This window comes from Athene noctua, chromosome 3 (genome assembly GCF_965140245.1).
Source record: "Athene noctua chromosome 3, bAthNoc1.hap1.1, whole genome shotgun sequence".
Lineage (NCBI taxonomy): Eukaryota > Metazoa > Chordata > Aves > Strigiformes > Strigidae > Athene > Athene noctua.
Window position 1 is genome coordinate 30,553,434 of NC_134039.1, and position 16,734 is coordinate 30,570,167.

At 47.6% G+C, this 16,734-nt stretch overlaps 1 protein-coding gene across 1 annotated transcript in view; it reads left to right on the forward strand.

Moving 5' to 3' along the window:
• CACNA1I (calcium voltage-gated channel subunit alpha1 I) overlaps positions 1-16,734 on the forward strand; it is a 184,123-nt gene that overhangs the window by 135,281 nt on the left and 32,108 nt on the right. Inside the window, exons 11-14 of the mRNA XM_074901371.1 lie at positions 14,002-14,153; positions 14,768-14,953; positions 15,627-15,744; positions 16,221-16,376. Coding sequence (XP_074757472.1) covers positions 14,002-14,153; positions 14,768-14,953; positions 15,627-15,744; positions 16,221-16,376 — 612 coding nt within the window. The remainder of the gene's footprint in view (positions 1-14,001; positions 14,154-14,767; positions 14,954-15,626; positions 15,745-16,220; positions 16,377-16,734) is intronic.

The window sequence follows — 16,734 nt, forward strand, 5'->3', positions numbered from 1 at the left end:
TCCCATGTATTTTCCTCTCAGCTCTTTTCAATCCCTTTCTTTTCCTCCTCCCTGCTCACTGTTATCCCTCTGTTTTTCTTTTTTACCTGTCTTCTCTTTCCATCTGCTTCTGTTTCCTTCACCCTCGTCTCTTCCATCTCCCTCATCTCTCTCTCTCATTTCTCTCTTCATTAGCTTACTGAATCTTTAGTCTATTTGCTTAATTTAATGTGCCCTCTGGGGATGTCACAGGCACTCCACCAGCATCTCAATTCAAATCCATCAGCTTGCTAGCCTTTCCAGTTTAATTAAGAGATGCCTGAGCACAGTCTATCTATACCAGAAGCCTAGGGTAGGCACCACCTCCCATCTCCAGTCATTTTGGGGACTCAGATGGCTTGAGCCTTTCCCTTGACCTGACAGCAAGAAGTGATAGATAGGTCAGACATAGACAGCAGGTGTGGGCACAGGTTGGATTTTCATGCCAATAGTTTTCAGGCAGCTCTGAGTCAGCAGTGCAGTTTATCCTAATGACAGACTTGCAAGATGGATAAGGATTGTGTGCCCTCATTTTATAGCTGGGAATCAGAGGCTGTATCTACTTTGTGATGTGCAGAGCCAGCTTCAGAGGGTGTTAAGCATGCCCGTGACCTTACATCTGCATTGGCAGCCGGTAGCTCTGTTGCACTTTATGTTAAAGGAGTCCATGCTGTACACCCATGTCTCAGATCTATGCCGCCAGTCTGAATGTGACCATGATTCACTCCACGTGTGCCCAGATCACAAAAATAAGAGTTCACTCCACTACTGAGATGCTGACTGCATGGAAGCTTTGGAGACAAGGTGAAGTCTAATCGTGAACACGGTCTCAGGCAGCAAAGAGACAAGCAGTGAATCTGGTTCAAGCAAGACACTCAGCTTTGTCCTGTGCTGTATCAGGATGGAGGTCTTGAGACCCAGAGTATCTTAAATTCCCTGTTTGAGGCAACACAGTGTCTGAGCCAGTATTTAAAGCCTCAGATGTCTGGATCCCACCCACATACCAAGCCTTAGACCAGTTTTCAAAGCCCAGCTACTTTCTGATACAAGGATGAGAAACCTTAATTTGATCCCAGAACTGCACTGGATGCCTCAGTACCAGAAAAATACTGGCAGGAGCTCAGAGGAGAGGAGAATGAAGAAGAGGCTGGAGGGGTTGACTCATGAAAATAGATAAAAAAGAGCAATGTATTTATCATGTAGCAGAGAGATGAGTAAGAGTTGAAGCCCAGGACAATATGAAAACTGCCCACTGATGTTTTAAAGATGTGAGCATCAAGCAGGGAGACTCATTGTTCATTTTGGTTTATTGGAGACAGCATGAATTAAGAGTTTATCAGAAGAATATCTGAGCTGGAGGTAGAGAATTCACTCTCATGTTTTGGCTATTGTGAGTGAGGATTTAAGCCCTTCTAGGCTGCCTCTGCTGTGTTTGTACAGCCCACAGCAGAGTGGGATCTGCCTGCAGCCTTGAGGTTTCTAGTAGCAGGTTATTAATGATACATCCTTACATTTATGCTATTGCTTTTTATCCATAAGTAGCTACGAAAAGCTTATGACCCTGCATGCTGTTTCTACTAGAAAGAGATGTCAGACAAATTGATCATAACTGAAAAATGTGGTGCAGTCTGTTTATTTAAAATATGTATACTGAATCCTGTTTCCCTGGCACAAGATAAAAAAATAAAAATATTCAGACTATACCATGAATTCCAGGTTCCTTTCAGTCAGTGGTTAACTTGAGAACACACAGGCATTTGCACTTCCCTTTGCTCTCTTCATTTTTTCCTTAAGTCATGCTATCAGTACATGATACAGTCTGAGAGACTGGTGCTTCATTGCCTCGTTTTTCCTTCTTCCTTTCTCTTTTTCCTGTTGTCTTTCCTCCCAGAAACAGAAATTTTCACAGAACAATATCCAGCAAAACCCCTCTGCTCAGAGATCTGTGATTTGCAGGGTGATGCCATCCTATGACTGAAGTAGCTTCTGTTGCTTCAGCTGCTTCATCATATGAATGTCTCCTGGCCTAGAGCTAATGCATACAGAGACCTCTCAAGCTTTATTTTCTGGTGCATGGGAGATCACAATCCCAGCCACTCTCTAGGGATGTATCTGGCTGGGTAGGAGGATGTGTGAAGGTGTCACAGGTTTGAACAGTACTGGGAGCAGCTCATGGCACATCCGTCAGTCCTCGCTGCTCTACTGTTTAGGGACTACACACCGGTGAGCTAGCCTGCTGACCAAAGCAACCACCACCCATCAGGTTAAGGGGTGAGAGAGACTGCAGGAGCCAGGCACAAGGTTCAGGCTTAGACGCACAGGGATCTGGGGGACAGAGCCCATGTGCGAGTCTTACCTTTGATTCCTGAGCCTTAACCAACAGAAAGAAAAACACGTTATTATCTGTTTGTTACAATTCAGGGGTTTAATATTCACAGTGTTCTTGAGCCAGGAGACTTAACCTCAGCAACTCAAACCACTTTACTTGGATCCAAATCACCTTGGAATTTGGCTTTGTTTAACTTATCCATCCAGTCCCTTGTCCTGTCCTGTCCTGTTTATGTGGCCAAGACAGCTTCCTATCTACTTATATGTTTCTTGTGAGGGAAATCAACTCATTTTGGGACAAACTGCACTGCTATTAATAATTTTTAATCCTTAAATTTATCACAAGTTTTCACTTGTAAATAGATAAGTCTATTCAAATCCATTAGTGTGCATTATACCATGTAATATCCTCAGTTTTAGGCCTTCAGATATTGCTGGGACACTGCACAAGCCAAAATCCGTAATTTCAAGATTTGTCCTGCCTGAAATAGTTTTTGCAGTTCTCCAGATCTGTTTCTACTTGGAAGTGTCTATTTTTAAAATTCAGTGTAGAAAATCAAGATATTAGATGCTTGTGGCTGTCCAGAAGGATCCTCTTAAGAGGCTTACTTTTTAAAATATTCACAGAGGATCTGGTGCTGCTCGTTTTTCTCCCTTATTCAGCATGAGAATGAAGAGCTGGTCCCAGCTGCATGTCCCAGGCTGCCTGTGTAGGTTTAATTCCTGCCGGGATCTGAGAGCACGTTGCCGTTGCCCCTCCCCCACCCGCGGCCGGTCGGGCTGGAAGTTAGGCACAGACCCGGGCTAAAGTAACAAGGAGTTTAATACAACAGAGTGATAGAACAATCTGAACAACAACAGTAACAATGATAATAACAATAAACAGCAATAACAGTGAGCAAGATAAAAGATACACAGAGAAATACCGGTAGCTGGTTTACGGACAAAGGATTCCCGTCACCGAGCCCGCCAAAGAGCAAGGTGAAAAAGGTTCCGCCCCTGGACCTGACGCCAGCATGGTATGAATAACCCAGCTGCAGATCCCTTCCCCCTCTCTCTCTGTTGGGAAGCTTAACCCTATCCTAGCTGAACCAGGACATAATCCACCCCTTTATTCTATACCATCTGCGTCATGTCCAGTTGCCATTTAGCAGTTAACAATAGCAAAGTAATAATTTACAAAGGCACAGCATATTTTATGGCATGTTCTCACCCAGAATCAAGTCCCCCTGTGGTACACATCGGACCTCTCCATTATCCTTCATCACCCACCAGGTGCACCCAGGTCCTTGGGCAAAAGCAATCCCATGGATGGGTTTGCCTTTACCTCTTCCTGGCGCAGGACTAAACCAGACCATTTTTCCCAATATATTCCTCATGCGCACCACAGGGACTTTATCCCCATCTACAGCACGTGGAGGTTTCGACTGAGCCAGGCCAGCTCGACTGGCAGACCCTCTTGTGTTGACTAGCCAGGTGGCCTTTGCTAGATGCATGTCCCAGTCTTTGAAGGTCCCACCTCCCAGTGCTTTCAATGTGGTTTTTAACAGTTCATTGTAGCGCTTGATCTTTCCAGAGGCTGGTGCGTGGTAGGGGATATGGTCGACCCACTCGATGCCATGTTCTTCTGCCCAGGCACTTATGAGGTTGTTACGGAAGTGGGTCCCGTTGTCCGACTCAATTCTCTCTGGGGTGCCGTGTCGCCACAGGACTTGGGTTTTAAGACCCAGGATGGTGTTTCGGGCGGTGGCGTGGGGTGCTGGGTAAGCTTCCAACCATCCAGTGGTTACTTCCACCATTGTGAGCACGTGGCGCTTCCTGTGGCGGGTCTGTGGCAGTGTGATGTAGTCAATCTGCCAGGCCTCTCCATATCTATATTTCAGCCATCGCTCTCCATTTCTCTGGGGCTTCACCCACTTGGCATGTTTGATTGTGGCACATGTCTCACATCCATGGATGATCTCTGCAATGGTGTCAATAGTAAGGTCCACCCCTCGATCTCGAGCCCACCTGTATGTTGCATCCCTACCTTGGTGGCCCGAGGTCTCGTGGGCCCACCGGGCTATGAACAGTTCACCTTTGCGCTGCCAGTCCAAGTCCACCTGAGCCAATCTAATCTCAGCAGCTTGGTCTGCCTGCTGGTTGTGTCGATGCTCATCAGTGGCCCGACTCTTGGGTACATGAGCATCCACATGGCGCACCTTCACAACGAGGTTTTCCACACGGGCTGCAATGTCCTGCCATACTTCAGAAGCCCAGACGGTTTTACTCTTACGTTGCCAGTTGTTCTGCTTCCATTGCTGCAACCCATTTCCACAGGGTATTTGCCACTGCCCACAAGTCGGTGTAGAGGTAGAGCCTTGGCCACTTTTCCCGCTCAGCAATATCCAAAGCCAGCTGAACGGCTTTCACCTCTGCAAATTGGCTGGATTCACCCTGTCCCTCAGCAGCTTCATTGACCCGTCGTGTGGGACTCCATACAGCAGCCTTCCACCGTCGATGTTTTCCTACAATGCGACAAGACCCATCAGTGAACAGGGCATATCGCTTCTCCTCATCCGGCAGCTCGTTATATGGTGGGGCCTCCTTAGCACGTGTCACCTCCTGTTCTGGTGACATCCCAGAATCTTTGCTCTCTGGCCAGTTCGTAATCACCTCTAGTATTCCTGGGCGGCTGGGGTTCCCTATTCGAGCCCATTGTGTTATCAACGCAACCCATTTACTCCACGTGGCATCGGTTGCATGATGCGTGGAGGAGGCCTTTCCTTTGAACATCCACCCCAGCACTGGCAGTCGGGGTGCCAGGAGGAGCTGTGTTTCAGTGCCGACCACTTCTGAGGCAGCCCGAACTCCTTCGTATGCTGCCAGTATCTCCTTCTCAGTTGGTGTATAATTAGCTTCAGAACCTTTGTATCCCCGGCTCCAAAAGCCCAGAGGTCGGCCTCGGGTTTCCCCAGGTGCTCTCTGCCAGAGGCTCCAGGTAGGGCCATTTTCCCCGGCTGCGGTGTAGAGCATGTTCTTAGCCTCCTGCCCTTCCCGGACTGGCCCGAGGGCTACTGCAATCTCTCGTTTAATCTGTTCAAAGGATTGTTGTTGCTCAGGGCCCCATTCAAAATCGTTCTTCTTACGGGTTACATGGTAGAGAGGGCTCACAATCAGGCTGTAGTTCGGGATGTGCATCCTCCAGAACCCCACAGCGCCCAGGAAAGACTGAGTCTCCTTCTTAGAGGTTGGTGGGGTCATGGCTGTTATCTTTTTTATCACCTCCATTGGGATGTGGCGACGCCCATCTTGCCATTTTATCCCTAGGAATGGAATTTCCCTTGCAGGCCCCCTAACTTTCTTTTGCTTAATGGCAAAGCCGGCCTTCAGGAGGATCTCAATGATTTTCTTCCCTTTCTCAAAGACCTCTTCGGCTGTGTTCCCCCATACAATGATGTCATCAATATACTGTAGGTGTTCTGGGGCCCCATCTTTCTCCAGTGCAGTATGGACCAGTCCATGGCAAATGGTGGAGCTGTGGTTCCACCCCTGGGGCAATCGATTCCAGGTGTACTGGATGCCTCTCCAAGGGAACGCAAACTGTGGCCTGCACTCTGGCGCTATCGGAATGGAGAAGAATGCGTTAGCAATGTCAATCGTGGCGTACCACTTGGCTGCCTTCGACTCCAGTTCATACTGGAGCTCTAGCATGTCCGGCACTGCAGCACTCATCGCTGGCGTAACTTCATTCAGGCCACGGTAGTCCACAGTTAGCCTCCATTCACCATTAGGCTTTCTCACTGGCCATATAGGACTGTTGAAGGGTGAGTGAGTTTTGCTGATCACCTTCTGGCTTTCTAGTTGGCAGATCAGCTGATGGATGGGGACCAGGGAATCTCGGTTGGTGCGGTACTGCCGCCGGTGCACCGTCCTGGTAGCAGTCGGCACTCGCTGCTCCTCAACCTTAAGCCGCCCCACCACTGAGGGATCCTCTGAGAGGCCGGGTAAGGTGGACAACTGTTCAACCTCCTCCAGGGCAGCTACACCAAAAGCCCACCGGTACCCTTTTGGGTCTCTGAAGTACCCTCTCCTGAGGTAGTCTATGCCCAGGATGCATGGGGCATCTGGGCCAGTCACAATGGGGTGCTTATGCCAGTCCTTCCCAGTCAGGCTCACTTCAGCTTCCAGTAGGGTCAGCTGCTGGGATCCCCCTGTCACTCCAGAGATGCAAATGGATTCAACCCCACTGTAGCTCGATGGCATCAGGGTGCACTGAGCGCCAGTGTCCACCAAAGCCTTATACTCTTGTGGGTCTGACGTGCCAGGCCATCGGATCCACACTGTCCAGTAAATCCGATTATCCCTTTCCTCCACCTGGCTGGAGGCAGGGCCCCTCTAATCCTGCTCGTCATCACTCATTTCTTGCAAGAATGATTTACTGGTCCCCTCAAGAGGGTCAGACAACGTTCACCATTCTGTTCTGCCTGTGGGATTTCTGACTGTACACTGGAGCTGCGCTCTTCTTGGAGGACTACCCTTTTGTGATGGTCTTCCCTTTCAGCTGCTCTACTCGTGCAGCTAGGGCGGCAGTGGGCTGTCCATCCCACCTCCTCATGTTTTCTCCATGGTCATGGAGGAAAAACCACAGGGTGCCTCGTGGTGTGTACCTTCTGCTGCCTTTCTCTTGGATGGGGAAACGTTTACTTCTAATGGCTGAGACATCAGCCTGTGTAGGTGGGACGTAGGACATGTCCTCTTCCATTTTCTGGACCCTCTGAGACAGTTCCTCCACAGCTGAGACCAGGGAATGGTGAGATGAAGGAAGATTTCCCTCATATTGCCGGAGCTTGCCAACCACTTTATCCACTGTTAGAGTGTGGGCGTCTGTCCACCAGGACACTATTGCCAATGCTTTCGAGTGTGCTTCTGGTGCACTCTTCAGGAACTTTCGCCACATCGGGTGTGTGCAGGGGGCCTGATCTGGGTCCATGGGCAACTGCTCATTATTCAGATCACCATAGATCATCTCAAACACAGCCAGTTCCCTGAGGTTCTGGATGCCTTTCTCAATGCTGGTCCATTTGCTTAGCTGACATAGGATATCATCCTTGTAGGGGTGCCTCTCCCTTACACTGAGCAGGAGTCGCTTCCAAAGGCTGAGGATTTGAGCCTGCTTCCCTATTTCCCTATCAATGCCAGCGTCCTTGGCCAAAGACCCCAGCTGCTTGGCCTCTCTCCCCTCCATCTCAAAAGCACTGGCTCCATTGTCCCAGCATTGGAGCAGCCAGGTGCAAATCTGCTCGCCTCCCAGGCGGCCGAAATCTCTCCGCATATCTCGCAGCTCAGTCGGGGACAGAGATCGGACAGTCACCTCTGGTCCTTCCTCCTGTTCCCCTGATGGGCCTGGCTCATTCTCATCCCTCACTCTGCGAACAGACTTTCTGGTATATTTTGTTTTCTGTACTGGGGCGACTGACACTGGCACTGCCTGGCTCTCTGGCCCAGTCTGTGTGCTGGTGGATGCGACTGGCACTGGCACTGCCTGGCTCTCTGGCCCAGTTTGCGTGCTGGTGGAGGCAACTGAGACTGGCTCTGCCTGTGCCCCCGGTTCAGATATTGTTTGTGTGGCCTTTTCTTCCATTTGAGGGCAGCAGGTGGTATCAAAGAGGACACGGTATGCATGGGCAAGTCCTCAACACATTGCAGCGATTTGTGTCTCCTGGGTTTCACCAGTTTGGTAACACACACTTTCTAAGCACTCCATCAGCTTCTCAGGGCTCTGTATTTGCTCAGGAGTGAAGTTCCAAAGCATTGGGGGTGCCCACTGACTCAGGCCTTTGCCCATCTTTTCCCACACCCCTTGCCACTCACTATCACCTGACCACAGGGCAGGTTTCCGGGCACTGCTATTGTTAGAGAAGTGCCGCATGGCCAAAACCGAAATCAGGCAGGCATTCAGAAGGCATAGTGCAGCAATCACAGTGGCCTGCAGGCTCCAAGGATAATTTAAACTCCCCAAAGCCAAGAGGATCTCTTCCCCTGACTCACTCACAACGGGGGTGGTACCCCTAACAAAAGCCCAAACGGCAAACAGGTACTGGCCCACCCCCCCGCACAGCGATACAAAAGCAGCATAAGCGTTCGATACCCCTTATAACAACATAAGACCTTTTATACATTTTCCACCGATAACAAACACCGCCACTGGGATTATACACTGGATATAAGGATTAATCCAGCCCCACCGCGCAAGCAAATGGGCCAGCATTGCAAACATTTTCTTATCAAATAAACACGAATACAAACGGAAAGATTACACCCAACAGATTGCTTTATCACACTCTGGTTAGGGTCTGCCCCACGTTGGTGCGCCAGTTTTTAATGTGTAGGTTTAATTCCTGCCGGGATCTGAGAGCACGTTGCCGTTGCCCCTCCCCCACCCGCGGCCGGTCGGGCTGGAAGTTAGGCACAGACCCGGGCTAAAGTAACAAGGAGTTTAATACAACAGAGTGATAGAACAATCTGAACAACAACAGTAACAATGATAATAACAATGAACAGCAATAACAGTGAACAAGACAAAAGATATACAGAGAAATACCGGAAGCTGGTTTACGGACAAAGGATTCCCGCCACCGAGCCCGCCAAAGAGCAAGGTGAAAAAGGTTCCGCCCCTGGACCTGAGCCAGCATGGTATGAATAACCCGGCTGCAGATCCCTTCCCCCTCTCTCTCTGTTGGGAAGCTTAACCCTATCCTAGCTGAACCAGGACACTGCTTTTCTCAGGTATTTCTCAAATGACCTGTTGGACTCAAGCTTCTTTGCCATTAGTAGCCTAAGGGAATTGCTGAGTAACTTGGTTTATCTTCTCCAGTATCTACTTAGAGTATTCCTTCATATATCAGATCAATACTTTGAGTTCTGTCTTGTGTGGATCTGGAGACGATCCCTTGTTTCCTAACTAGACCAGCCCTGTGGATTGGTACCTTCATATCCTTTAGCCTGTGTGATTTCCCTTTATACCAGCATTTATTGCATCCACAATTTACAGTTATTGCTTCTCTTTTTGCTATTTGCTGCTTGACAGAAACATTCAGCCAATGTCCAAGTCAGCTCATCATGCTGACATTTAGTAAATGATGAACAGTCTCCCTGGGGTGTTAGATGAAACCACATTACTTCAGTCTTGTAAAGCTAGGGTATAACAAAACATCATGAAAATATGCATTGGTTGTGGGGTGGTGATTAGAAGAAGTAAAAGCCAGTTGGTATGTTCTATAGCTGATTTCTATGACTCTTCTGATTATTGTCAAGTGACTTTGAAATGGTGAGTAAAAATGGACAGCTGGAGAGACCTCTCTATGGAATATTTCTCTCTCATGTCCTCAGAGGCAGTGATGTGCAGGTACTGTTTGGTAGGGCTGGTCTGCATAGATCACATCAGTTACTCTTCTGTTTCTAGACAGTTGCAAATTTACTCCTGGCTAGGAGAAGCTTCTCCTGCAGGGGCTTCATGGTGGTCTGTGTATTCTTAACCTTTCCTATAGTGCAGGAGTTTCTGACTGCTGTCAGATAATGGACTAATTACATTTTCAGTCTTACCTGACATAAGAACTCCAATGTTAGTTAGTAAGTAACTGAAAAGGGGGAAAAAAGCTGAGCCACTGCCCTCTGTTACCACAGTTCTAGTTTCTGATCACTGGGTAGGAGCTCTGAGGAAGATCAGAATCATACATTTCACTCTCAGTATTTGATCTACATTGTTAGGGATGAAGGACTTTGTGCCATGAAGATGTGAATTAGGTAGTTTCATGGATTTGGATTTGGTAAGAGATCTATACCCAGAGTAGGTGAATCACAGAGTGGTTAATACACTGGCTCTGGGTGTGTTTTGCCCCCTTGGATCTCTCTCCTCTTCAAGCCACCCTCCTCACCCCAATACTCAGCTCCCACAGTTTTGTTGAAGTTTCTCTCCTAGTGTAAACCTAGTGTAAACCATGGCTTGGCAATGTGAGCAGACTTCTTGTGAGGAGATTCCTGGTGTTCCCTGGTTTTGCTTGGACTAAAATAGCCTTGTGTTCAGGCCTTTACTTGTGAACACTTCAATTAACAGTTTCTATGTAAACCTGGGTGGCCTGGGAGGAGGAAGCCTTGCTGATAGTTTTAATGATAAATGCCCGAGTGCTGTCTGGGAGCCTGGGGAGTTCTCACAGCTGTGAGGTGACACATCGGTTGTGTTGGGGATCCCATGTGTTGGTAGGAAAAAGACGAGGGAACCACTTCTTCCCTGTTCACTTTCCCCCTTCATCAAGTTCACACTTCCCTGCTCAGAGAGTCCCAGCCCCAGCCTTATCCACTGTCACTCATGGCCACACTGCCCTACGTGCGAGGGTATCCCCCACATGGGACACAGTCCCTGGTGGCCCCCACCCTGCAGCCCTGGTTGCCAGCTGAGGGCTCTTTGCACTCTGCCGAATTATCTGTATCTCCAGAAATGGCTGCAAAGGAGGATCTGCCTTTAGCCAGTGAGCATGCCTCATCAGTTAGCTCCTCTCTCTTTTTCTCTTCTCTTTTTCTGAGTTCATTCCTTTTGTATTGCTCTTCCTTGCCCAGCCTTTACTTCTTTCCTACTCCATTTGTAAAAATCTCTCCTTCTCTACTTCTTGTGGGTGCCAGTGAGTTTATTCTTTTTCCAGCTTTGTTTCTTGATTCCTCTTTTGCTGCCTTTCTCTCTGCCCATCTCTCCTTCCTTTCCCTGCCTAGTCTTTCCTGCCCCTCTCTCTAGGAAAGATGCTTTGCTGGGGCTGATTGATGGCCCATTAGAAAAAGATTAACAGGTGGAGGCTTGATTAGAGAAACAGATGTCAGGGAAGGAAGGAGAGACAGGGGAACAGGTGACCTTTTCCACAAGTGAGATGCAAGCATGGCTTTTCAAACATCAATTGCTCCCTAGGACAGCACAAGAGAGAACATGTGGACAGCAGAGATGAAGATAATCCACCATCGCAGCCTGTCGCTTTTTTACATTGCTCATTCTCACTGACATAATCATTTGATTCAGGCTGAAATTGGCATCTCTGTTTAGCATATGGACCTCATGTTCCCAGCAAGTGTCATTACTGCCTGGCTCTCCGTGAAGTGATCTTCATCTCTCCCTTCCCATGTGCACTTGCTCATTCTTTCTCTCTCTTTTTTCTTATCTCCTCTCTTCACCTCCCCTCATTTTCAGGGTGGTTTTGTTATTCAAATGTGATTACAGATGGAAATTGAGCCATCTCCCCTTTTTTTGATTTTAAAGAAAGGGAGTATTTCAATAAAAAGCTGTAATGATGAGTGCAAGAAATTAGCAAAGGGCATGGGAAGCCACAGATGTGAGGAGCAATTTCCAGTCCATTTGCTCACTTGTAAGGATCTGGGCCCCTAGGGGTCTCAGAGCAGGGGTTAAAGCAGCCCCCAGCTTCAGGGGGAGGATCAGACCCAGAACTGATTCCTCCCTCACTTCCCTTTCTACCAGCTGAATAAGTAACAGGCACAGCCAACACAAAGGCTGCCCTTCAGAAAAACAACAGTTTTGCAGTCCTCAAGGAGAGACTGTGACTCCTCTTCCTAGTGGGCACTAATACTGAGTTCGTGGTAAAAATATTGGCTCTGACCTGCAAGAACTCACTTTTTTGTTTCTGCAGTGCCAGGAATGCCTGTCCTGCCTTGTCCTAAACAACAGGCTTTTGCAGTTTTCTTGTTCCCATCCATTTTATGTGATGCTTATAAGAGTGGCCTGGTGGCCAGACATATCTCAGATCTTCATATATGAAGGAAGAGGGGAGTCTTCAGCCACCTTGTCAGCATGGGTCACCAAACAGTAAGAGCAGTACTGCCTGCTACCACAGAGACTGGGTCAGACTCACCTCAAAGGCTTGAAGCTGGGCTCAGCGCTGCAGTAGGTTAAACCTCAAATATGTAACCTTGTCTGAGGTCTGACATAACTGCCCCAAGGTAAACATGGAAATCTGAGCCAGAGGAGCCCTGAAGAAGTGCCTTGGAGCTGCTGTGCCTTGTCCCTCTGTTTGGGAAGGTGGCACACCTTCATCTGGAGCAGGTCCCCACCAGCTGCTGCTAGGGAAGGTGATGACCAGCTACAGCCAGGTGAATTGCCCTAGCAGTCTCATGTGGCCTGAAGGCCATGGGTTGCCTAGCCTGGCCCCAAGATGCAACCTATTATACTGGGAGGAAGTTTTTCTCTCACTTTGCCATTGCCATGGTAGTCTCCCTGGGCTATGTATGTGTGTGCCTAAGTATGTGAAAACATGGGCAGGCTTGTGTATGTGTTGCCCCTCACGCATCTGACTTTGCTCAAGACCTCAGCCCTTGCTGTTTGGCCTGGGGCACTCCTAGTCTCTGGGTGAGAAGTGATCTGAGCAGATGAGTCCATCCTGAATTCACTGTGCAAATTCCTCCATTTCACAGGGGATGGCATCCTTCATCAATGACATAAGTGTAGCCTCTGACTCTTTCTGAAGCATCATCATTCCTGAGGAAATGGTCTAGGCCCTTTCCTGACCTTGTCAGAGAAGTTTCGAAGGCTGCACACACTGAAGAAAAAGTAATTAATTCAGAAAACAAAAGGAGGAGTAATTTAATTTGCTCAGACTTGTTCCACTGAAGAAATCATTAAAACACTTTCTCTCATATGCACAAACACATTGGTCTCTGCTGGAGAAGGCTGTATCACTGTGGCTGAAAAATGTGCCAGAGATTCAACAGAAAAAATGCCTGAGGCAGGGTCAGATTGCCTTTTTTTTTTTTTTTTTCTTTTTCTTTTTTTCCTTTTTTTTTTTTCTTTCAACACAGTCATCTTGTGTCATCCCTGGAGGTTTTCACCTTGTGCATCTGCCTTTCTACTCTCACTGTCCATTTTCCTCTTTTCCTCACCCTGTCCTACTCCTCCTGTCCCTTACAGATAGGTGTTAGCAGTTTGTCCCTCCTTACTGTTGTCTTATTTATCCAGTCTGATATTCACTTGGGTAATTCTTAAGACCACTCTGAGGACAGAAGCATGAGTAAAGACTTCTAGAGCAAGACTGGAAAACTAATGCATGCAAGAGATTTGGTGAGGAGTGGGAAAGAAAAAAGTGGGGAAGGGAAAAAATAGAGGGGAAAAGGGCAGAGAAGTGCAGTGAGGTTCAGAGGAAGATGAGGAGCTGTTTTCTATCATTCAGATGTTTTCAGAATTTCAGCAAAAACTTGTGCCATCTACCTGTGGAAACCTCAGAAAAACAAATCCTTGAAGAAAGAGGTTAACAACAGATGAGCCACTTTTTCTTGCTTAAAAAAAAATACTCAAGTTCTTTGCACAAAGTAAATCAGCATTTAGCCAGGGGACGAGGATATGGGTTGGGATGTGGGAGATGCTTGGTCAGTTTTGGCTGTGCGAATGGCTCTGGGGCTGCTGGTCATATCTAGTAAAAGCATTTGTTAGGGACATAATTGATGATGAAGGGTAGTAAATGTGCAAAGGAATTGGAGACCAAGTGGCTCTTTCCAGCTCTGTCTAATCTCACCCATGGGAGATTTGCAGCTCCCTACAAAGCCTGTCCCTTGGGAATGGTGGCACTTTATTTCCCATAATTTCAGGGCTCTTTCCATTCTGAATTTCTGAATTTGCCTTCTCTCCAGCCAGAGGAGTTGACCAACATCTTGGAGATCAGCAACGTTGTCTTTACAAGCATGTTTGCCCTGGAGATGATCCTGAAACTTGCTGCTTTTGGTCTCTTTGATTACCTCCGCAACCCCTACAACATCTTTGACAGTATCATCGTCATCATCAGGTGACAAGGGCCTTGGGGATCAACTGAAATATACATTAAAAAGAGTACCACAGAGCTTGCAAGTTTTCATATGCCTTTTCAAAAAGGATTTAGCACCTATACTAGAAGGAGATGAGCTGATGCACAAGGCCAAGGACTAGGAGACCAAGATGTCTTTTCCCATCACTTGGTGACCCTAGGCAAGCCACAAATAACTTCTGCCCTTCAGTTCTCTCCTCTGTAGAATGGAGGCAATTGTATTTGTCTTGTAAATCCACAACAAATACTAGCTGTGAAATATTTTAAAAATACACAAATTAAGGATGCTACAAAGGTTTAATGTGTGATAGAAGAACTTGTCTTGCTGGAATTTAATGCTGCCTTTCCTCATTCCTGCAACATGCCATGTTCATGTTCTTAAGGGATAAATGTAGCTTTCTACACATAAGTATAAGCCTATAGTATATACTTCTAATTATGTCTTGCTCAATCAGATTTTCTCTCTGAGCCCTTTACACTTGCTGCCAATGCAAAGGTGAAAACTTAGATTAGTATTTTTATTGCTCTCTCTCTCCTGTTCATTCACTTGTCTTTCGTTTTCTCCCTCGTGCTCCCTGGGCCTCTCTGGGCCTTAGCATCTGGGAGATCATTGGCCAGTCGGATGGGGGCCTCTCTGTGCTGAGAACTTTCCGTCTCCTGCGGGTGCTGAAGCTGGTGCGTTTCATGCCCGCACTGCGCCGCCAGCTTGTGGTGCTGATGAAAACTATGGACAACGTAGCCACTTTCTGCATGCTCCTCATGCTCTTCATCTTTATATTCAGGTGAGGAGGCAGTGAGTTGCCTTACAATGTTTTGGAGAGGCACTGCATGGCTCACATGGACAGCAGCTTCAGAGAACGACCACGTGACTTGTCTTGCCCACTGCTTTAGTCTTAGGCAGCACTGACAAATGTTTATTTGTTCATAAGGGCTGAGGTTACTGCTGCTCTAAATTGGGTTCAGCAGCTGAAGATTTGTACTGGATGGGCTGGAGAAATACTGCCACCAAATGCACACGTTGAGCATAATGTCCCATTGCAGGATAGGTGAAATCTCTTGATAATCAACATTGGCTGCAGGACCTGGAGTCTGGAGGCTGACTCTGGCAGAAAGGCAGCAGGAAGCAACCAAGAAAGTTTGCCAGTGCATCTACATAGCTGCAGTGGTAGGGAGACAAAGAAAAATGAGACTAAATAAGAACAATGGAGTGAGCAGATCTGAAGGGTTGGAGGGAATACATGAGCTTGGAGGGGGAACAGATGGAAAGCAAGGGGTTTTGGTGAACTACAGGGGTGCAATATACAGCTCCTTCTTCACAGATAGGTCCCAGTGGTCTGGCTGTGTTGTTCTACCCCTTGCTCCTGTGGTGTTACATGAAATTGTTGGGAGAAAAAGAGATGAGCTCATTGTTGTGGCAGAGATATTTGACACCATCTCCACTTCTTGTCCCAACAGCATCCTGGGAATGCATATCTTTGGTTGCAAGTTCAGCCTCAGGACAGATACAGGAGATACGGTTCCTGACCGGAAGAATTTTGACTCCTTGCTGTGGGCTATCGTCACTGTCTTTCAGGTGAGCCGGCTTTGCTCTCTATGTGTCAGGGCAAAGTGAAGAGGATCAGGAGGCGCTTTTACTCATGGCAGAGTGTCATGCTCACTCCCGATAGCACAAAAGGCTGCACAAAACGCTCTAGCATGTGATGTTTGGAGAAAGAACAATTGCATGTTGTAACCAAACAACTGGTGTATCTCTCAGGCAGGGGCACTCCTTCCTTCCTAGGAGACAGTTTGCAAAGGTCACTTCTATTGTAGCAACTCCCATTTTAACACCATGACCTCAGTACATGGCTGCCCTCATGGTTGCTCTAATTTCTTCTTGCTCAGCTAATGTTATCAGGGCAGTACCACAGCTAGACAGTGACAATGAGCAGTTGGGTGTGTGGTTATGGGGAAGTTAAGAGGCCTGATGTGTATCCTTTCACTGTCCATTTCTGAGAATCCCCTTCACATTTTCCTTCATGTTTATGTGGCCTCTACTCCTGGTTGCAGATCCTAACCCAGGAGGACTGGAATGTTGTGCTTTATAATGGCATGGCCTCCACCTCACCATGGGCATCCCTCTACTTTGTGGCTCTCATGACATTCGGCAATTACGTGCTCTTCAATCTGCTGGTGGCCATTCTCGTGGAGGGGTTCCAGGCTGAGGTGAGTTGCCACCAAGGCCTCATCAGGAGGAAGAAAAAAGCTGCTAAAGAGGTGACATTTGAGATACTTCAAGGGTACTGGGGTGGACGACTCCCAAAGCATCACACCTCTGTCATTTCTCTTGTTAAGTTCAGAGTGGGCCTCATTTAAAAAAAATAAAATAAAATGACTGTGTTAATCCTTGCAAGGAAAGAGAGTTAGAAATTTCCATCCTGTGCAGATCCTACACTACTATAGTGAGTCCTTTGCCCCTCCAAAAGCAAGAACACAGTATGTCAGCCATCCCAGGTCACACGAGACTCTTTCCCGTGATGACACTGGTGCCTGGCTGCCAAGGAGGATTTTACAGTTATTCCAG